The 23,803-nt window shown below is 38.6% G+C and overlaps 1 protein-coding gene across 1 annotated transcript in view; it reads left to right on the forward strand.

Annotated features, from left to right (window-relative positions):
* Positions 1-23,435, forward strand: part of LOC149014955 (Transducin/WD40 repeat-like superfamily protein) — a 50,203-nt gene extending 26,768 nt beyond the window's left edge. The window contains 13 exon segments of the mRNA XM_089155198.1: positions 3,502-3,603; positions 3,692-3,838; positions 3,959-4,121; positions 4,230-4,460; positions 4,541-4,695; positions 6,127-6,255; positions 6,359-6,476; positions 6,637-6,832; positions 7,014-7,125; positions 7,209-7,363; positions 12,057-13,488; positions 15,341-15,535; positions 22,416-23,435. Coding sequence (XP_089011324.1) covers positions 3,502-3,603; positions 3,692-3,838; positions 3,959-4,121; positions 4,230-4,460; positions 4,541-4,695; positions 6,127-6,255; positions 6,359-6,476; positions 6,637-6,832; positions 7,014-7,125; positions 7,209-7,363; positions 12,057-13,488; positions 15,341-15,535; positions 22,416-22,886 — 3,606 coding nt within the window. The 3' untranslated portion in view covers positions 22,887-23,435.
* The last annotated feature ends 368 nt before the right edge of the window (positions 23,436-23,803 follow it).

Consider the following 23,803-nt stretch of genomic DNA (forward strand, 5'->3'; position numbering starts at 1 on the left):
TTGCCTAACCTGCAATCCTATCGCCTAACCTCCATCACCATCGCTCGATTTTGCAACTTTTTTTCAACCATCGCACTTGACACCCATCACCATTCTTCCTTCTTTGGCCATCCTTTAACCATTCTAGCAGCCATCGAACAATTCCAGCAGCCATTGCACCATTCCAGCAGCATCGCCCAGACCTGCAACCCATCCTTCTACCTATTTTCTAGTTTTTTTCTTTCTAAAATGCTGGAATCTCTCATCCAATGAAACCCAATGACCCAACCCATACAGCCTATGTTGATTTCTACTTTTTTGCCTTATAAGCCCTTCTTCTAACTTGTAATAACACATTAGCCAATTAAATTCTGTTTTTTGCCTTCCAGGGAGTCATTTTGTAAATTGGAATATCTCTAGGGGGCTTTATTGAGAATTTGAATATTTATAGGGATTTCATTGTGAATTTTCTAGGGGGCTAATTGTGACTTTCCATATTTTTTAGGGGTCTTTTTGTGAATTTCCATTTTTAGGGGGGGGGGGTTACTGTGATTTCCTATATTTTTGGGGGTCCTTTTGTGAATTTCTATATACTCAAGGGCCTGTCTGTGTTTCTCATATATCCAGGGGTCTCTTTTGTAAATTAAAAAATTGAGATTAGAAAAAAAGAAAAGAAAATGAGAGTGTTAGTTGGACCTTTCAGATTTTGTCCTTTATCATTGTTTTACCCACGAGTAAAGTTACACATGAGGGGTCATTGTTTTACCCACGTGTAAAGTTACACATGAGGGGGAGATTGAAGATGTCCTCAATTCATGTTTACTAAAAGAGTATTGTCTATGTTTTTCAGGTCATTGTTTGAATGCCTTTCTTTCAGACTTCCTTGTGTTGAATTTGATCTCTGTCACTTTCAAACTTCTTTGTGCAGAATTTGATCTCTGTTACCTTCGAAAATTTGTCCTTTACCTTGGAAATCTTCCACTTTGGAGATCTAACATTGCCATAGATCCGACTTTTTTGACCTGTGCAGAATTTGATCTCTATTACCCTTGGAGATTTGCCCCTGACCTTGACATCTTCCCTTTGGAGATCTAATCTTGCAGAAGATTTGGTGTTTGGCCTTTGCAGAGCTTGATCTCTATTACCTTAGGAGATTGTCACTTATCTTGGCAATTTTTCCCTTATCTTTGAAGATTGTCACTTATCTGGACAATTTTTCCTTACCTTTAGAGATTGTCCCTTTACTTGGCAAAATTTCCCTTTAGAGATCTAACATTGCTACAAATCTAAAGTTTCACTTTTCCTACTGTACCCTAGTAGTTGCTACCGAGAAAATATATTTTTCCTCATATTTGCGTAGAAATTTGGTCTCTCAACATTTGAAGATTTTATTCTTTTCTTGGGCGCTCTTCCTTGGAGGCCTAAAGTTGCGGTAAAGATGAGGACAAATCAAGTGGAAGTCTATAAGGCAGACATAATCTATAAGCTATTAATGAAGTTTGAAGATCAAGTTGCAGATGTTTACCTGAACAAATGTTTTATACTATTTTGGCCAAGTTGGGCATGTGTGATATCCATGCCTCAACTTGAGGGGGAATGTTTGAAGTATGATTAAGGTTTCCTAATTGGAGTAGACTACTCTTTTAGTTATATCTTTTGTTTTCTTATATTCTTTATATTGGTTTCATATTTTGTGTTAGACTAGGTTTCCTAATATTTAAGATTGGTTTTTCTATTCTATTTGCTTTGTATTTCCTTATCCAACTCAGAGTAGGATTTACTCAGATTGTAACTATAAATACCCCATTGGGGCCTATGAATGAAAAATAACCTTCTGAGCAATAATTTCTTCAAATTCCAACATGGTATCATTTAATAATATATTAGATATCAAAGAAGATATGTCCCTCAAGCCTGGCTTACGAAGCAGGTAAGGTTTTAGAAGAACTTAAAAAAGTGCAGCTGACCTATGAAATGAGTTTGTGGTAGTAGTACCGGTCCAGTGGATAACTGGATATGAAAGATGTGACTCTTGCCTTTACTTGGTGGGAAGTAAGATGTTGAAAGGATTTATTGTGAGCGACATGAAGTAGAATTTTTGTTTAAGTCTGCTAGATGCCTTGATGAGGGACTTCTTGGAAGAGATGGGTGTTCAATTACTGGAATATTATTATTACTTTTTTTTTTTTTGGGGGGGGGGGGGCAAATATTCAATTGCTTTATTTTCCCAATCTTGTAGGAATGTAAATGCTGGAACAGAGGACATCTGTTCTTTTCTTGAGTCCATGATGAACATTAGCAGAATGATCAGTTAATGCTTCCATGGCACCAATAAATAAATAATGAGCAAAGCTTCAAGGAATTCCTTGTGATTATATCGTTGAGGACTGGTTGTGAGGTCCAATCTCTGCAAAGAAAACATAGTTTATGGATGGTTAGAATGGGGCATGGAAAGCAAAATATTGACATGTCTTCCTTTTCTTTTACTTTCTTGTTAACTTGTTGAAACAAGTGTGCATCATCTAAACAGGTAGGAAAGGCCAGAGGTCATTGTTAAGAGGTATTCAAACAGGCAGTAAAGGCAAGAGTTCATTGTTAAGAGGGATACAGGTCATGGTATAGGTATGACAATGTATAAAACCTGGTGTCTCTGATAACCCACAAAAGAAGGATGCTCTAGAGAGTCTGTTAGCACGTTTTGTTTGCAAGAGAAGTTGAATTATGTGCCTTTTCTGCTGAAAATCAGTGGCATCTGACTGAATCTTGTTTCAGACCATGTTTCGTCTCGCCAAGGTCGAGATGGCCAAGAATTTTGTTGAACCATGGTCATAGCCATATGTTCAATTAGACCGTGGCATCTGTGAACTTGCATGTTGAACATGGATGCAACATTTACTTAGAAGTACCTCTGTAAGCTAGCTGTAAATAACGGGGAAGTGGAATAAGAGTTGGCTACCTGCAAGTCGTGTAGATAATGCATAGTGGAGTGAGGTGAAATGAGTTCAATTTAATTATTCAGATTCAGTAATATATATAGGTTGATGGAGGTGATGGGAGTCTTGGAGGGTCTCAAGTGATTAGTTGCCCCTGGCTTTCAGAATTTTTGATGGATGGAGATTCTTCTAGGGTTGCTTCAATGCCTAATGGTTTCTGAATGGCATGTCTGGCCCTGGATTCTATCCTTCATTATTGGACTGGTCAAAACATTCTGATACTGTCAGATATGTGTCAATCTTGGTCAGCTGCAAATTGATGAGCCAACTCTGTGACTGACAAGTTACCAAGCAAGGATGATGTAGCCTTGCTATCATTTTAGTTATGATATCACTTTGTTTCTCTATAATGACATTTAATTTGTACTGCACTTTTTCTATATATAACAATCAATAAACTTGTCTATTTTTATTCTGAAGAATCTCTTCTTGTGCGTAGCATTAAGTTCATACATTTGTTTCATTGTGCACTGGTATTCTCAGATTCAGTTTCCTTCTTACTCATTACGCATTTGTAATTTGCTTATAGCATTTCTTGGAGGGTCATGCAAAAATTGCTCCTATTTCTCGGTTGCCTCTCATCACTCTTTCAGATGTTAACCATATTCTGAAGGACATTCCTGTCTGCCAGGTATGAGACAACTTTAGATCGATTTGGAGAGAGAGTTCTACGGTTTCAACATGTCATTCAAATCTAATTCCATGCTGTGCATTTGCAGCCATTTCATTTGGAGTTGAATTTCTTCAACAAACAGAATCGAGTTCTTCACTATCCTGTTAGGGCATTTTATTTAGAGGGGCTCAACCTTATGGGTTATAATCTCTGCTCTGGAGTAGAAAGTATTTACAAGAAGCTGTACTCATCGGTAATTAATAATGCTTCCTGATTATTCTTTTGTCTGTACTCATAAAGTTAGAAGAAACATCACAGGGCCGTAATGTTCCGAACTTCTATATGATTTTGACTACCTGCTATCTGGTTTCAGATCCCTGCAAATGTTGAATACCATCCCAAAAACATGGTTTACAGTGGGAAGCAACATTTATTCCTTGTTGTTTTTGAGTTTAGTGGTGCAACAAATGAAGTTGTGCTCTACTGGGAGCAAACTGACTTTCAGGCAGCTCAAAGCAAAGGAAGCACGATCAAAGGTTGGGTTATCCTTTTGACATGCCTATTTACTGGTTCTGCCAATATGTATTCTTGATGATTTTATCTACTTGAGTACACTCATGGCTTTGCGGGTTAGTGTTGTGCAGGTCGTGATGCAGCATTTATTGGCCGCAATGAAAACCAGTTTGCCATTCTTGATGATGAGAAGACTGGTCTGGCTGTATATATTTTGCCAGGACCGACTTCACAGGAAGGTGGTGAGAATAATGGAATGCTCGAACAAAATGAACCTGTTGACGTTAATGTTGCATCAATTAGGGGTCCACAGGAGTTTGAGTTTGAAACTGAAGTTGATCGCATCTTTTCTACCCCCCTAGGTGAATGAAGGAACTTGTGATGTTTTATGGCATTACTCTGGATGATTACTTTTTGGCAATAATGTTTTCCTTTTTTGCAGAATCAACTCTCATGTATGCTTGTACGGGCAGCCATATTGGGTTGACAAAACTGATTGAAGGATACCGTCTTTCAACTGGATATGGTCAACATACAGCAGCAAAAGCTGAAGGAAAAAAGTCAATCAAATTGAAACTAAATGAAATTGTACTCCAGGTAATATTGTTTATCTATTTTGAATCTTAACAGGGTACTAGTTTGGATTTATAACACTGGCACTTGTTGAGGTTGTTGTTCAAACAATGATGGGAAGAACATCCCCTTCTGGCTAGGTATCATTCAAAAAAATAGAATGCTTACTTGGTTGGGACACATTGAGAATCGTTTCAGATGTGTTTTGTTCCTTTTCATGGATCTTCAATTTTCTTTTCTGTCTTTGCCTTCCTTAATTTGAGCAAAATTTGTCTGGTTACCTGATTTATCAAAGCTTTCCTTACGCAATACTCAATTGAAACTAATACAGAATCCGTCTAAACCGAAACAAAATTAAATAAGTCCATGTAATCGTAGTTGTTGTTTTTCATTGAACTTGGGTTTTTTTCCGAACTAGAAACCTTAAGTGACTCTCAAAACATCTTTTACAAAGAGAAGTACTGGCTACCACAGCTCTTATACCATGTAAATAATCCTGAAACCTGTAACAAGTATTGGTAAAGAGAAGTAAACGAGATAGCCATAGCCTTGAGAGTCACAATCTTTAGGTTGAGCTTTTAATAAGATGCATCCCTATTAAACATAGAAGGAATCACATCATAAATAACAAATTTACTGTTCATGTGAATAGAACCCATGAATATCTTTTACAAAACTGTTCATGTGGCCAGTGTTGTGAACTCCTTAATCAATAACTTCTAACAGCTGCCAACAATCATAAACTGCTTCCAGTGTTTGACCTTTCTTTGTTCCCCAGCAAAAACCCTATCCTTCCAACTTCCAAGGCAACCATCTGTTGATAAGGTTGTGGTGGTTGTGTTGACCTGCACATGGGAAGAAGAGTACAGATCTATAGACTTGAGGAGCTTGCATTTCTGGGACAAATGAAGCCCTGATGCTGAAGAGGAAAAAAAGGGGGGGGGGTTGTTAATGGACCCCGGATGGAAACAAACAGTTAGATGATCAGTGTCAAAGAAAATTTTCGGTCTGCACTCATAAAGGTTTGGTTGGCATGTCCTTTTTTGAATCTTTTGCTTTTCCAGGCTGTTTTGTGGTTGTAGCAGGGAGTTGGGACTTAGTGGCCATTGTGCAGAAGTTGGATCTTGGTGGTAGTTTTGGGGGAATGTTGATCTTCTTCTTCTTCTTCTTATTCTTCTTTCTTTTTTCTTTTTCTTTTTTTCCTTCTCTCTCTCTCTCTCTCTCTCTCTTCTTGCTCCATTATCTGTGTCTTTGCATCCTTTTCATATAATGCTTTTGTTGCTGCTGGTTTTAAAAAAGAAAAAGGTATATGCTCCTGGCAGGTAGATATTGTTCCTACCATTTGTGGTCTATTTTTCTGACCTTTTTTTTTTTTTTGAATCTTACTTTCGCTATATTAAATTCTTAGCTCTGGCTAGTTAAATCCTCTCAAGTCCAGTTCTACTGTTTCTACAGGTTCATTGGCAAGAAACTCTCAGAGGTCATGTTGCAGGGGTGCTGACAAGTGATAGGGTGCTCATTGTTTCTGCTGATCTGGATATCCTAGCAAGCAGTTCCATGAAGTTTGATAAAGGCAGGCCTACAATATCCTAAAAAGAATCAGAACTTTTGTATTACAACCCCACCCTCTAGGTTTTAACTATAACGTAAAATATCATATGATTGGTTGGAGTCTTAACATGAGTACTTCAGATCAATTCTATGGGTTGGTCCTGCACTTCTCTTTTCAACTGCCACAGCAGTTAGTGTGCTTGGATGGGATAGCAGAGTGAGGACCATTCTCTCTCTTAGTATGCCTAATGCAGGTAAATTGACTCTGCCTAATTGTTTGTGTTGTGTTTGGAGATCTCCATTAAATCCTAGTATCTTAACTTTTCTGGTGTGAACTTGAATTGTAACAACTGAATACTGCTATAAGCCTTATCTTCTGAGCTATCAGGTTGGAAAATTGTCTTATCTTTGCAGTGTTGGTCGGTGCTTTGAATGATCGGTTGTTACTAGCAAACCCAACAGACATAAATCCAAGACAAAAGAAAGGCATTGAGATCAGGAGCTGTCTTGTTGGGCTTCTTGAGCCTCTTCTTATTGGTTTTGCAACAATGCAGCAAACTTTCGAGCAAAAGCTTGACTTATCTGAAATCCTTTACCAAATAACATCCAGGTATTTTTCTACACTTCTGACAATGGCCTCTTCTCCATTGTAGCTCGTGTTTTGAACTGCTTGGTTATATTTATTATTCTTATTGCGGGACATTGTTGTTGGATTGAAATGCATACGTATCTATTAGTTAGAAGTTATTGCATGGAGTAACTATGTCTTCGAATGCCCCATCTGGATGTAGGTTTGACAGCTTACGCATGACTCCGAGATCCCTCGATATTCTTGCCAGAGGTTCTCCTGTCTGCGGAGACCTTGCAGTATCATTGTCACAAGCTGCTCCCCAGTTTCCTCAGGTGTGTGTGATCTTCCTGTTGCTATTATTGTTCTGTATTTCTCAGCTGATTGATTTCTGAATCATGTTTTGGATTATTAATAGGTGTTGAGGTGCAATTATGCAATCAAAGCACGCCGTTTCTCTACAGCTTTATCAGTTTTGAAGGATGAGTTCTTGCGGTCAAGAGATTATCCACAGTGCCCTCCTACATCTCCTTTGTTTCACCGGTTTCGCCGGTTGGGGTATGCCTGCATCAAGTAAGTAAAATTGATGATTGTCGCAATTAAAAGTGCTGAGTTGGGAGTACCTTGATAAACTGTTTTACTTTTCTTTTGGTCCACTTGTTACAACAACAACAACAACAACATAAGCACTTTTATTCTAAGATTATCTTAGGTCTGCCCCTAGATCTTTTAATTCCTTCAATCGAGATTAAATTAATTTTCAAGAGGAAGAGGTTTTTCCATGCTGTTGTTTTTTTTTTTTTTTGGTTTCCCCCCCCCCCCAGAATCTGTTACGCCACACCAGTTGTAGCATGGGGAATGGTATCATCCACATGGAGCACAATTTCACCATAGAGTGATGTTTCATTAGTCAACTACGATCTTACATAAACCTGCCAATTCAGGTTTCTAATATTTTGCCAACAAAGGGTTATGATTTGAAGGTACATTTAAAAATAAATGAGTATTAGGAAATCCAATAGAAATTGTGTGGGTGATGTGAAACCCATTTAGGGTTAGGGTTTCTTTGATGATTCACCAAAATTAAGCAATTGCCCAGGATAATCTTCTTTTGAACCGGCAAAGTTATTATTAGATCTAGGTGGGATGGATTATATTGTTAAATAAGATGCGGATCTAAATGGGGGAGCGTTTGGGTAAGATATGGGTTTAACAAAACCAACGCAATTTGGTTAACACAGAAATATGGGATATAACTAAGAGATATGGTGTGTATCAAAACTTCCTAGGAAACCTGCGGTTGGGTGTGGTTTTTCTTTTTTTATTTTTTTGGGGGGGGGGGGGGTTGTTAGGAATATTCCTGAGATGGATATGGGTTGGATCTTTGAGAGGGAAAAGGATCTCTTCTATTTCTTCCTTGCTTTCCTTTTCTTTTCTTCTTTTCCTTTCTTCTTCTGTTCTTTTCTTTTCTGTTTCTGTTAATTTCTGTTGCGCTGCAAGGAAGAGGGAACAGATCGTAAGGGGCTAGGGGTGTCGTGGCGACCTGGGGAAGCTGCTGCCAAGGTGCGGGAGCAAGGGGAGGGGGTTTGAGAGCTGTGCAGAAAAGGGGAGGGTGGGGGAGGACCTTGCGGGGGTTTGGGGAGGTGGTGAAAGGGGCTATGGGTGGCTGCGATTGAAGGGGGAGGGTGGGGGAGCCTGCGATTGTAGCGAAGAAAGGGGAAAGGGGCTAGGGCTTACTTGCTTACTTGAAAACTTGCTGTAATTTCTGTGAGAAGGCAGAGTATTGGAGGAAGAGTGCTAGATAGGTTGTTGTTTCTGATCTTTGACGAATAAACTTGACTTTAAATCCTCCATGGCCCCCCAGCAGGAACCGGTCCTCAACTCAATTAATCTTGTTCAAATAATCAGACTTAAGGAACTTACGAAGAAAGAAGTGGCTTATTTGTAGCCTACTAAAAGACTCTAAACCTAAGTGGATTTCCTTATAGATTAGTATCCGCTTACAATTAATCTCAACCATCCAAATAATTAATTAAAGATCTAATAATCTCCTTGAAAATAGATTCTCCCTAAGACTCAAATACCAAAGGAACTCTTCTTGTAAATAAAGACTGATAAATGTCTGTCTTTAAAGAAGAATCCCAAAGACTCAAGACCTTATTTTTAATTTAAACTAGACTCCTAACTGACCAAGATTCCTCTGAAAAATAAAAAGAAAATTTTGAAATTTAAAATCAGCAACTAATTAGGACTGGGATGGACCAAACTACCCTCTAGGAGGGTTCGGCCAGCCCTAGGGTGTGCCACTTTGGAGTGGCCTTGGGGCCCACTCCAGGGTCTTGGCCAGGGGCATAATTTTGGTTCACATCAGTGGCGTTTTTCTGGATGAGGTTTCAATGCTGAATTTGAAATTCCAGCAAAATAGGGTTATTTATGGATTTCGGAGCAGGAAGATTGGGTTTTAGGGTTTTGGGTTGTGTTCTAGGCAGGGGGTTGTTCAATCCAAAGATGGACAGAGCTAATGGTTGGATTGTGAGATCTGAAAATTAAGTCTCCCCATTAATAACTAGCAGGATGCTATTCAAGGGTTTTAACTGTTAGGTGGGGATGAAGCTTGGATTGATTAGGAGGGCTTCTGCAGTTATTTGGTTCAATATAGAAAAGTTCCTTTTATGGTTACATGTGAAGTAATTGAAAAAATCATGGCATTTGAAACTTAAGGATGAATTGGAAAAGGGGCAACAGGGTGGATTGAGCGTAGGCTGTGATGTAGGGCAGTAGGGTTACCATGAATTCTAATGGTGAATTAGTGCTGTGGAGGGGTTTTGAATTATGATATAAAAAAACAAAAATATGAAAAGATGGAAATTTGGGTGAAGGGATTAGAGGGTTCATAAATAGAAATGAGGGGTTTATCAATACTTGCTGCTTACTGATGTTAAGGTTGAACAGTAGGTAAACCAAGGATTGGATTGATTGCAATTGAATCTGATATCGGCAGTGAGTTCTTCAAAGTAATGAAGAGGGGGTTTGACTGAGGAACTCCCGGGCTTCACACTGTGAAGGAGTCATTTGGATCAGACACCAAACCCACTAATGAACCTCCTGGGTACTTCCCCACCACAAGGGGATGATGGATCATGGGATCATACACCTATCGTACAGGAGTTCAGGTCACACACTAAATTGAGTTCTTATGAGGAAGAAGGCTATGGCAGCTTGCTTAAAATATCCCTAATCAAATTTATGTTCAATACTTGCTCCTATTACAATTGTTAAAGTGTCTTCCTATTTACTGTTTTAGCTGTTGAAATTTGGCTAAGAAGAGTATCATATGTTTTAGGTATTGAAATGATACCTGAATAATTGTATAAACTGTTTCAGGTCTGTATGTTACCTGAATGGGCGATATGTCAATACAACCAGTTGGGTTGTTATAATCTTGTGTCTTACTCCTTCAACCTTTATCCCAGTGTTCTATACATCTTTGTCCACGATCATGCCCACACCACTTCTATTACCATGATGTCCAATCTTCTCTTGTTTGAAGTGATCTAACTTGGCTCATATTTATTGAGGCATCCAAGCTGCTAGGGAGCCTAGGCAGGCGCGGTGCTGCTTGTGGGCGTCGCCTTAATCTTTACCCTCTCAACTGGTTACCTTGCCATTTGATAACTATGCCTGAGCTTTGTCAGCTTATCTTGCATCAGGTCCTTTGCTGCCTTTAGTATATTCATTATATCACCTTTTACATGGCTCCTTTTGAGTGATGATCTCATTTTTCTTGATCTATATCTGTCTGATTTCCTTTTACTAGGGTGTCCCTGAAGTAATGTACCATGTCCAACACATTGGTAGACAAGTAGTTCAGATTAGCTTCAATATTACAGGCAGGTGGTACAACATGGTATATTTTACAAGAATGCTATCAAGGCTAAAGCAAAACTAGTCAAACAGGATGGAACAGTTGGGATCACTAAACAGAATCGCATATAATTTGTTCGCACACATCAACCAGAGCTTAATGGGGCAACTGCACTAACAGGCAATATTTTAAATAATTGCATGCATAATGGTTATGAGAATAAAAAGGTAAAGGGTGTGCAGTCATGCAGAATGTGTACTGCACTGCTATATAGTTCAGTACTTTGATTTTTTTTTGGGGGGGGGGGTATTTGAAAGAACAAAAACTGTGTGGTGGGTTCTTGGGTTTGGGTTTGGGTTTCTTTGATCAGGGTAGGGTCAAGTGCCGGTTATGGTGGTGATAATTTTGGGAGAGAGGGTTCTAGGAGGAAAACAGGATGGTCAGGGATGGGGTTGAGGACAGAAGGAGGGTTCCAAGTCAAGAGAGAACCAGAGTAAGCAAGAGAGAGAGGATGAGGTGGAGGTCAGGGTGGGATTGGGGAGACAAGGGGCATATAGAGGCTTGGTTGCAGGGCTAAGTGCACAGGTGAAGGGAGAGTTGTTGAGCGGAGAGAGTGAAAGAGTCATTGAAATACAGTAAGGGAGTTGGGACAGGGAGCAAGAGAGATTAAGATGGGATGGGGTGAGAGTAAGGGAGTTGGGACAGGGGGTGATAGTAAATGGGTTTGGGATCAATTGAAAATCAGGGGCAAGGACTCCTTAGTCTTACAGATAGTGTTAACTGTTTTACTCCATTGGATATTTTGACTACGTGTTAGTTGTATAATTCTTGTTACAATTTATCTGGCTGTTAAAATTGTTTGAAATTTCCTCAATAAAATTGAGTTTCTTATTTATGAGTGTGTTTATATGAGTGAGCTATGAGCTTCTCTCCTACCCATCTTCTTTCTATCTTCCTTTTTCTCCAATCTACTATTCATGGTTACTGTTCACAGTCCCAGAAATGTTTGTTTTCTCTTCTCTTTCTTTCCTGTATGCAGGCTACTGAAATCAACAAATCAACAAATCAACAAGCCTTTTGAAGTACTTCTAAATCAGAAAAAGAGCCTGTGGAGCAGCCTATCCGATGCTTGATTTCTAATTGGAGATCTAGGATGGATGGCTGTACTTTACCTGCTTTGTTAATGTTGATACATATGCTGAATTAAAATACAGTTGTACTGAGTAAAAATAAAATAGAGAAAAATGATTTTAGAAACTAGTTATTATCAAACTCAAAAACTAGTTATTATCAAACTCATTATTATTATTATTATTTTTTACTAGTGGTGGATCTCTCCAATTTACTAAGTTAGTTTAATGGAATGCTTTTCATCTTCTAATTTGTTAAATGAAATTGCAGGTTTGGGCAGTTTGACAGTGCAAAAGAAACTTTTGAGGTTATCTCAGACTATGAAAGCATGCTTGATCTATTTATATGCCACCTAAACCCTAGTGCCATGCGTCGTCTTGCTCAGAAATTGGAAGAAGCTAGTGCTGATTCAGAATTGAGGCGATACTGTGAACGAATTTTAAGAGTTCGATCAACTGGGTGGACGCAGGGCATTTTTGCCAATTTTGCTGCCGAAAGTATGGTTCCTAAAGGGCCAGAATGGGGCGGGGGAAATTGGGAAATTAAGACACCTACCAACTTGAAGGATATACCCCAGTGGGAGCTGGCAGGAGAAGTGATGCCATATATGAAAACCAATGATGGTACTATTCCATCCATCATAGCAGACCATATTGGTGTTTATCTAGGTGCTATTAAGGGAAGAGGCAATGTGATAGAAGTGCGGGAAGATAGTTTAGTTAAAGCCTTTACCTCTGCGGGGGGTGATAACAAAGCAGATGGATTTCAAGCTTCCATGGTTCAACCCAATGGAGTGGCTAATACTCAGGAGAAAGCTCTATCTGGCTTGGAAGCCCTTACCAAAAAACCAGCAATGGCCTCTGCAGCAGACGAGCAAGCAAAAGCAGAAGAAGAATTTAAAAAATCACTTTATGGTGCTACTGCTGATGGTAGCAGCAGTGACGAGGAGGAGGGAGCTTCGAAAACCAAAAAGATACAAATTAGGATACGTGAGAAACCAATTACATCTGCAACAGTTGATGTTAATAAGATCAAGGAAGCCACCAAGCAGTTTAAACTTGGCGAGGGGTTGGGCCTGTCTATGACTAGGACCAGGTCATCAGCAGGTGGATCGCAAGATTTGTCAATGATTTTATCGCAGCCAGCTCCTGCAACCACTGCCGCTGTGACAGCTCCTGCAGTTTCTCCTCCTGTTGATTTATTTGGAACAGACACATTGTTAAAATCCACTACTGTTGGACAGCCAGCTCCAACAGGTCCGGGTGTTGGTATTACTGGTCGACCTATCCCTGAGGACTTCTTCCAGAATACCATATCATCTCTCCAGGTTGCAGCTTCTTTACAACCTCCTGGGGCATATATCAACCGATCCGATCGGGAGTCTCAATGGGTAGAAGGAAACAAGGTAACCGCCAACCAAGTAAATCCAGCTGCTGATATCGGACTCGCAGATGGTGGTGTTCCCCCGCAAGCACCTCAGCAAGCTGCTGTTCCGGTTCAGTCCATCGGACTTCCAGATGGTGGTGTCCCACCCCAATCTATGAATCAGGCTGTCAACCTGCCACCTCAGGCACAGTTTCAGACTGCCCAAGTTTCGACATCTCAACCCCTTGATCTTAGTGTACTTGGAGTTACAGAAACTACTGATGCTGGAAAACTTCCTGCACCTATTACTCAACCAGCAGCTGTTCGCCCTGGACAGGTAACCAGTTTTGTCCTTGCCTTCAAATATTTCTTCCATAAATAATTAGAGAACACAAGGTTAAAATGAAATAGAAAAGGCCCAGCTGCATTTTCACTCCATAATAACCCCTTCCTGCTTCCTTCTATTTGACAACAATGAATTTTTTGAGGATGGGATGTTCAATGCTGAGGTCAAATCCTATTATTTGTTTTTTATTGGTTGGGGATAATTTGAGATAAATGTCAGCATGTGCTTCTTTTTCAGAAAATCATCCACTACCATGGCACCATAGCAAGCTGTTTCTCCATTAAATTTTACAATATTTTTACTGTTGAACATTTGGGGAGACTATAAAAAATGCTACTATTATCCCATATTAGGATAAGCATTGGCATGCTTCTATTTTAGTTTTATTTGTATTTTTAAAGTTAAATGATATTTCTAGATACTATCATAAATTGAAACTAAAATAATCTTATTTTGCATTGGTTTGTCTAGGATGGTACATTTTAGGTTGTTATGATTCCATTCTGAATTTTTCAAACTACATAGTTATGGAAAGTAATGTAGTTTTATTTCATATGTTTGAAGTATTTCTAGACACTGTCATAAATTGAAACTAAAATTATCTTATACCAGGTTTTGTATTGGTTTGTCTAGGATGGTACATGTTAGCGTGGTCTGATTTCTTTCCAAAATTTTCAAACTACATTGTGTTATGGAAAGCCATATCACAAATCTTTCATCCCAATTAAATGAGAGTATGAGACCACATTGAACTGCCATGTTTTCTTTTGTCCTCAATCTAAGCCACACCTCCAATTTGCACACACTACTACTCTGGATTTATTGTTTTTGTCCACATGGCTGGACCATTTCAACTAGCACATAATTATCTTAAGTGGATTGTCATGTTTTCTATTATCACCTCAACCCAGGTTATTGTTTGGCTTTTGCATTCCCAGTTTGCACCTCGTTAGTACCATGGGTTTGCCAGTCGTTATCCACATGGCTGGACAATTTAAAATTTCTTTCTTTTATAGACATTGTTTTCTGATTCCATCTTGCCTTATGTCAACTAATCCAATATCTTATACCCAGCTTTTGAGTTTTGTAAGAAAGCTTTGATCTTTACACCAAGTAATGGTAATGTTTACAAGTAAAACTGCATCTTCCATAGTTGTCAAAGTGCACTCAGGTGACAAAGCGGTTTTTTGAGCCAAAATCTATTGCACATTTTTTTCAAGCTAAATTGCATCCATTTTGGTCAGTAAAACGCCGCTTTGGCGTCCTAAACAACGTCTTGGTGTGCCTTAAACAAAGCAGTATGCTCTTTTCTTGCTATTTTTTTTTGGGGGGGGGGGGGGGTGGTGGTTGATTTCTTAATCTGTACATTTTTTTTCTTTTATTTCTATGTATTGTATTTACTAACTTTTTATTGGTGAACTTATTTGAACTTTGTAGGCAATGAAACATAGGATCAAAGCTTTCCTGTTAGACACTTAAATATAATTGAGTCAAATGGGTTCAATTGATTAAACAATCAGCATTTTGATTACATATTTTGATTTGAGTCTTTAACAACGTTTTCCCCTTTATATTTGTAATTCTATTTTATATGTCATCATGTTATGAATTTTAAATATTTGTCATTATATTGCAACTTATTTCTTACTAGACTATTACTAATAAATGAAATTGATATAATAGAAAAATAATATTTGAATGTGATTTATTCCGCTTAGGAGCTTGAACACTTTGGAGCACCTAGTGCCTTGACAACTCTGGCTCTACTTAATGACAAAGAATAAGAAGAATTATCATTTGGCTCATTTCCTCTTATGCATTAGTGAACTTTTCTCTATCACAGGTACCTCGTGGTGCTGTGGCAGCAGTATGCTTCAAAACTGGACTTACCCATCTTGAGCAGAACCAACTCACAGATGCATTATCATGTTTTGATGAAGCATTCCTGGCATTGGCCAAGGATCAGTCTCGTGCAGTTGACATTAAAGCTCAAGCCACTATCTGTGCTCAATATAAGATTGCTGTTGCTCTACTTCAGGTATTCTTATGAGAAGTAACATTAATGTGAATTCCTTTGTTATTGTTATTTGAAAGTTGTGAGGTTAGCTATGAGCTACCTAATACTTCTGCTTGAAGTGCTTCACAACAACAAGAAGAAGAAGCCTTGTCCCAACCAGATGGGGTCGGCTACATTGATTCTTTGCCTTCCAATCAGCTCTATTTGAGGCCATACTAGATACAAGGCCTATGATATCATATCCTTTCTCACCATTTCTCTGAAGGTTATCTTAGGTTTGCCCCTAGTTCTTCTAATTCCTTCAATCTGGATTAAGTCACTTCTTCAAACAGGGGCATTTAAGGGCCTCCATTGGACATGTTGTGCCGCCTCAAACGACTTTCTGCTTGAAGTGTTTTGTTGCATTTTTTTGATCAGTTATTTTGTTGGTACGATTTTCACATTTCTTTCAAAACCTAAAAGATACAACGATGCTACCAGTGAAAATTAACATAAAGAAGAACCTGGAATATTTGCCTAGGTCTTTTAGATCCATATTGATACAGTTATATGTGGACTGTTTTAGAATCTTGCACTTTAGCACTTATTGACCAACTTTTGGAGTAGCAAGCGTTAGGCTTCTCTATCCGCTGCTGCTGTATTCTCCATAGCCACCATCTTCTCTGCATCTCTGTCCACTGTTGCTATATTCTCAACCACCACCTTCTCTGCATCTTTATCCACCACCGCCACGATGCTCTCGATTTTTCAGTGTCAATCATATTTAATGGTAATTATCATAATCCTGTTGGTCCCCCACCATTGACACTTCATTTCATCTGTTCTGCAATTTTCTCATTCATTCTGCACTTGAAATGGATGAAATTGTAAGGTGAAGAATTTTTTTTATTAGGGGTCCAGATGATGTATCATGCGATGCCTCCCTCCTTGAGGAAAGATACTTTCTTGAATAGGGCAAGGTTTACGTTCTGTCCGCCAGAAAATAATAAATGAGGAAGTCCACTTCAGTAATCTTAGAGAGAGAGAGAGAGAGATGGAACAACTATTGGACATGGGTTTCCTGTTAGAGCTGGTTGCTCAAGCTTTAGCAGCTGCCTGAGGCAAATTCACTGTCAGAGCCACCAAATGGATTCTTAACCCCTATCATAACTCTAATCTTATAGTTTGTATGGCAATGATTCTGTGCCAATTTGCCCAATTCTGCATAGAATCAACTTTTTATGCTTCTGTGCTAAAATGGATAAATTGGGCACAATATGGATTTTGAAATCTTGTATGGTTGGGCAAAGATGGGTACGTTTCTCTTGCAAAATGGGCACAAAACTTTGTCTGGTATCTACAAAATTGGCATTTTTTTAATAAAACCCAGTAAAAAACTTTGGCATGTTTTTTTTTTAATAAAACCAAGTAAAAAACTTAAAACACATTTATTTCAACTTAAACAAATTACATACATACAGTGTGGTTAAACCCTAGTTCATCACTTCTTTTTTAAACCCTAATTCATCATTGAACCAAAAGAACCTTGATGGATTTGAACCATCTCTTGAAACATGCTTATGTTCCAAGTGCTCTACCAATTGAGCTAAAGATCCATAAAATGAAGTTGCAATTAAAGATGTAATAAGACTACAAGAATGTCTTTATGCCAAGAACAAGGGCATGGAATAACAAACATCATTTCTCTCACATCAAGAAAGTTTAGTACTTCTAACATCAGAATGAACATATCATTGATAGGACAACACCAAGCTCTTGTATTTAGTGAGTTCAAGTTACAAATTATAAGTTAAGAAGCTCAAACCACCAAAACAGACCCTAAAAAAGGCAGATGACAATTCACAAAGCCCATAGAGAGATCAATACCATAGTGGATTTATTCTCTATCAACATTGTACATCCGGAAGCCCAGATCCACTTGAAATATAGCTTTTCTATATGACAAGGATAGAGCCAAGAGAAACAATCAAACATCAAATTGTAAAATTGTCAACTAAAGGTATATAGGGTTTTACAAATTCAGTACAGTATTGTCTACCAGCAGCAGCCCAACCCTGAACTCCAACAACCAAAAAAAAAAAAGAAAAAAGAAGAAGCTCCTTTGGGAACATGTCTTCTTGATTCTTTAGCTGGATGAGGGGTTGACTAGCTTTGACCAAACCTTGTATGCTAGTTAGCATGGTTCCATTAGTCTTATCCAAATTGAAGCCAAAGTGATTCACATAATAAGAAACATCATAGATTTCAGGGCCCAAAAAGAGATGAGCTGTGGCCTAAAATTATCTCACCATTTGTTAAATATGTTACAGCAACAATAATTCAAGAAAATTCATCCAAAAACCTGCCTAAGGGATAAGGAAAAATGAGACTAAATCTTTATCTAGTTACATAAAGGTAGAGAAAGTACATTAGCTGGGCAAATTTACTTGTTCTACCCCATGCTATTTGCAGTGAAACAAGTCAAAAAGCTGTTTTAATGAAGCAGCAAAAAGGTGGGATTGTTTGCAATGTAAAATATTAAGCTTGTCTGAGGCAATATACATAACCACTTGTGTTGGAAGATGACACTATTCATCCATCCTCATTTACACACATACCACACCAAGCATGATAGACACAAATCCAAGTCCTTGCAGCACCAAAACAAGGCTATTATCCACAAAACACAAACAAGGTTCAGTCCACATATCACATAAAGAAGGTGCTTAACCAAGCGTGTTTGCCTCCCCCCTCCTTTTTCTGCAGTACTAAATTTGCTTGTAACATCACATATTTCAACTGACACACAGATACAATGGTCACAAATCCCAGCTGCCATACATCACATTGAAAAATATTTTATCTGCATGACAATATAATTGACACAGTTGTTTTGCAGCTTTCTCATTTAAAGGTCAGCCACAGATATTGAACCATCTATTCGGATAATGCTCACTCTTCTCCAATAGAAACAGTAGATTCATTAGGCTGAAGATGTATTTTTAGCTTGCTTGATATGGTCTATCTTTTAACAGATTAAATGGTGAGGACTTGACATAGCAAAAAGCTTAGACTCCTACTTTGTGGTCTAGAGACATTAAACTGAGATACTTTCCTCGATACTTACTCCCCCCCACCCGCACCCACACACAACAAAAAAAAAAAAAAAAAAAAAAAAAAAAGAGGGTAGAGTTCTTGTATTACTTGATATAAAATTGGATTCTAATTCCCAAAAGATACAGAGTTCCAAGTAGCCAGATTTTTATCCATCCTAAAGGCATAGGAAACTAGGATTCATTTTTAACATAGAGAATGAAAATAACATACACCAAAATAGAATTGGTAATTTTCAGGTACAAAAAGGAACCTTGTGTACTAGCTTACTGCTTGTACTCATTGACACATAACCACTTCGGTGATGCCCATTTATTCCCCCAAATCACAGGACAAGCACCTGAAATAAATCAAGAACAAAATGAATTACCCCTAGAATTAGTCTATATCATGACTGAAAAACAAATTGAAGCTCTTAAAACAAAACACAATTAGAAAAGATTAACTACAACAGAAGGGATCAAGCTCCAGTTCTCAGAGTTGAGAAAAATGAAAATCAGACTTATGGATTGAAATAACTGAAGTGATGGGCAAAAGCTGACCATGCAAGCTTAAGGGATCCATAGTAGTAGCATCAGGCATCATGCTCCAGAAAAGTACTCCATCGCCCATCTTTGGCTTAATAAAACAAAAATAATTTGAAATGATACTAAATAGGCTAGGCGTTTTGAGAGATACCCATTCCTCATCAGCTTCATAGAAAGAAATATGTATTAATAATCCAATTAGACCTACATTTTGCAATAATTAAACCAAACAAAACAGAGCATCACATTTTGCGACATTGTTGATTCATGAGCAGTTACAGTGAGTACTTGATCATGGAGAACAAGTTGAAGCCGACCTGCAGATTCACGACCTTGAATTAGTTCTTCTATTACCTTCTCAGGCAGAAACTGATTTTCTAATGAAGGGCTGAGAATCCAACCTGCACTAGGAGATGAGGGAAGATCATCATCTGAGACTAATCTGAAATTTCACAATAGGCTTTGGTTGTATGGTCATTGGGTTGATTGATCTTACCAGCTTTGTTCTTACCAAGAAAACTTAAAGGTCTCAATCTGTTGTAATCTTCCTACCCTGCAATAATAAATCCAAAACTAAGGGAGAGCACTTGTTAACAATGATATATGAAAACTGTAGTTGTTTAGTTGAGTTTCAACTCCTAGGGTTCTTCATTCAATTTATGAACCTCTGACTCTGAAAAATATGAAAGCAAACACCATCTTCTAATGGCGAAAACTAAAATCCTTAAAGAACTCAAAACGATCAAAAGGCTGAAACCTAAAATTCAAAACATTTCCCCAAGATTGAGAAGCCCGGTAAAATGAGAAAACCCTTTTTTCTTATAAATTCATCAAGCCACCATAAAAAACAAATTGAGGATGTCAGGGTTAATGGTCCCAAATAAATTGGGACAGATGCGTTTTCTGGCTGAAGAAAGAACGAGGGGAGAAGAGAAGACAATTTTAGGGCAATAAGACATACCTTTACTATGATTGAAGTCGCAGAAATTGCATTCCACAAAGAGAGGTAGGAAAATTATGTAGGCCAAGAAGGAGCAAGGAGCTTCGAGACAATTCGAAAAACTTCGTTTTTGAGGATCTAGAAGGTGAGAAAGAGAAATGAAAGACAAAGATGGGTACCTGAAGGTGTATTCGTCTTCACAACTTCTCACAGGTTCAATCACATCTTCTCTTCTTCGTGGAGGAAGGTCCAGAGCAACAAGTTCAAGTGCAGAGAGAACAAGCGAGAGTGTCGATTGAGTTATGTTTTTAGAACTGAAATACCTGATTTGTAGGTCTCGTTTCGATTAGGGCTTTTTGAAGAACAGTGGCTTTTGTTCGAGTTGCAGATCTTCTCAGGACTCCATGGCCGGAGCACGATCGATTAGAGTTTTTGCAAAACCCAATGCCTTCGAATGTCTCTTCCACTTTTTCCGACCATTGCGAGTGTGAGAAATGGCCATTTTCAAGCGTTTTATTTTATGTTCGTATAATGACATCGATGCCCCTTAGTTCTGTTGACCGAACGAGTGTGCCTTGCATTTTGGGACAAAATTGCTTCTATGTTAGAGAAGCTCCATATTGGAGCTTCTTGTTGGCACAGAAATTGTGTGCCAAACACCCGGTTTGGCACACTTTTGCTGAACCAGCATACTAATTTCAGACCGGTTTACCATACAGGATTTTGGTAACTTATGTACCAAAATGGGCAAATGGCATAGAATAACTGTGCCTGAATCATTGCCATACAACCCCTTAACTCTCTGTCCCACTCCCAATCCCGGAGACCCTCCCCATGCTATCAATTGTTCTTCCTTGGCAAAGCATGTGTATGGAGAAGGCCTTATGATGTTCTTGTTATGGTATTTTGGACTTTGGTTGGTATTTTCTGCCAGATTTTTTTTCGTTAGTAGGCATACCAATGCATGAGGCTCCTGCCATTGTCGGGTTTGGGGAGGGTCATAAATTCGTAATGTACATAGCCTTGCCCCTGTTTTCTGAAGGAAACCATCTGTAGATTTGAATCTGTGACCACTTGGTCACAATTGAATACCATTGCACCAAAGCACTGTCTTTCTTTTTCTTCATCTTTTTGTCCCCCCCCCCCCCCCGGTCACTGTCTGTATATTTGTGTAACAGAGTTTCTCTGCCATTGACACTGATCATTGATATGCTTGAATTGGTATTGCTACCAAAAAGTGGAGTTCTTTCATTGTTCACTGTCGTTGACAACTGCAATGTATGTCCAAGACTAGTTCTGTAGTTGGTATCTAACCCTATCATTCCAAGATGGAGCCTTTGATAAGCGTATTTAAGCCTGATGGGGGAATCTTAACCTGTGATGTATACTGTAGGGGTCCTATCTTGTAGATGCATCAGTTGGCTGTCTCCTACTGGGATTCGGAAGCTGGCTTAGGAAAAAATGACTTTAGAAAATGGAAAAAGGATTTTCAGTTATGTCAAGATCCTTGATGAGAAGTGGAAGTTCCCAATTGTGCTTTTGACGGATTGGTCCCTGACAATGGCTCACAGGGGAGGTTGTTTCCAGGTATTGAACACACAACAAACAGGTTGCCATGGTGCAATTTAATTGTTCCATAAATCTGATACCATTGTCATTTGATAGACGGTCCTATACTGAATAGACAGGTATTTCATGATCAGCCCTTGAGCTTGAGTCACCATAACCATAACAATTACTTTCGTTACGTATCGCATGCTTCTGTTTAATATTAATGATTGACTGCAAGTGTGTTAACTGAACTATACTAATGCCATATTTTCTCAAGAGAAGTACCTTTTAAATGCTCTTGGCCATTATAAGAAATGCAAGGTGTTATATTTTACCTCTTTCCATTTGGTCCAGGAAAAAGCCTCTCTTTTTTTTCTTTTCTTTTTTTTCTTTCTGTTTTAATTTGAAGGACAGATTTTTGTTTTAATTTGTGCTACATTGAGTCATATGGGATCTCACCCTCTTTTCTTCTTGCTATAGGACTTTATTTTATGTAATTATTGTTGTTATTAGTTTTCCGCCCTGGGAGTGGCAGGGCTTGAAAATTTTGTGTATAATTTTTTTTTTTGGGTAAACTATTTTATGTATAATTGACCACCTATGTAGTATTCAATTAAGAGATCATTATGTTATGTCAAGTTACATAATCATTCTGATTGCAGAGGCAGCACACTCCTGTATTATTATTTAATTTTCCATTCGAATTCTTAAATATGAGATCTTGTTCAACTCAGAGAAGCTAATAAATCTTTGCTCTCATGTTGATCAATCATTTGGGTTTTCCTTGCAGGAAATTGGACGGCTTCAAAAAGTCCAGGGTCCCAGTGCAATTAGTGCTAAAGATGAAATGGCAAGACTGTCACGTCATTTGGGTTCATTGCCGCTTCTTGCGAAGCACAGGATAAACTGCATCAGGACAGCTATAAAACGGAACATGGAAGTGCAGAACTATGGTTATACAAAACAGATGCTTGAACTTCTTCTGTCCAAAGCACCCACGGGTAAGCAAGATGAGTTAAGGAGCCTCATTGATATTTGTCTTCAGAGGGGATTGACTAACAAGTCTATCGACCCACTGGAAGACCCTTCCCAGTTTTGTGCTGCCACACTCAGCCGCTTGTCAACCATTGGATATGATGTCTGTGACCTCTGTGGTGCCAAATTCTCGGCTCTTACAGCTCCTGGATGCATCATTTGTGGTATGGGTAGCATTAAAAGGTCAGATGCGCTTGCAGTACCTGTTCCATCCCCATTTGGCTGACATATTTACTATTCATGGTTGGGTTTCTCTGATTGGAGCCCTGTCGAAGAAGAGAACCATTTTTCAACTTCAGGAGCATTGATTAAATCATGAAGCGTTTGCCATTTTATTCTTCTTTTGGGTGGAGATCGTGAGTTGGGGTTGGGTGAGAGTGGCTTTGATCTGGCTTGTAACAGGTTGTACACTGTATTGATTCCTTTATAGTTGAAATTTATTTGTTTTTTTTTACTTTCCCTCAAAGATTACATTCTTACGTGCTTTTTGTTCCAGTTCAAAATGAAACCTTGTTGGAGCTGCTGGGGACTTGCTACACGAACCCAGTGGCCGAAGCTGTGTTGCCCATTTTTTCCTGTTTGGAAATGTAGAATTTTGTGTAGCAAACAATTATTATGGCCCTCACCAGGTGGTTAGAAAGCATGCCGTCCAATAATTTTCTGGTTGCAGTTCAGATGGGGCTGAAAATTGTTTGTAGGTGGACGTTGAGGTCTTCTTCTTGTCTGCCCATGATGGGTATTGATACCTGATAAGGCTGATATGGATTGGGTTGGTAGATTTGGATATGGTTTTCCTTTTTTGAATAAAAAATGGTGCTCCCATTACATGTTGAACCTGTCCCTCATGTATTTTTTTTTGGTTAAATCCCTCATGTATGATACATAGCTATATTGCATCAATATGAATTGGGATTCAAATCCTAGGTGGATTCACATCGTCTTCAGCCTCAAGGGCATTTGCCATCTAATCCACTTCATGAGGGGCTCGACTTCAATGCTGCGCATTAACACAGTGTTGCGAACAATTGAGATCGAGATTTTGACTAAAATTTTAATCTCAACCGTCCGTTTCTCAGAAGTGTGAAAATTTTATATATATTTATTTTATTATTATTATTATTTTTTTGTTGAGCTGGAGAGTTG

This window comes from Hakea prostrata, chromosome 5 (assembly GCF_041222555.1).
Source record: "Hakea prostrata isolate BN-2017 chromosome 5, UWA_Hpros_2, whole genome shotgun sequence".
Classification (NCBI taxonomy): Eukaryota; Viridiplantae; Streptophyta; class Magnoliopsida; order Proteales; family Proteaceae; genus Hakea; species Hakea prostrata.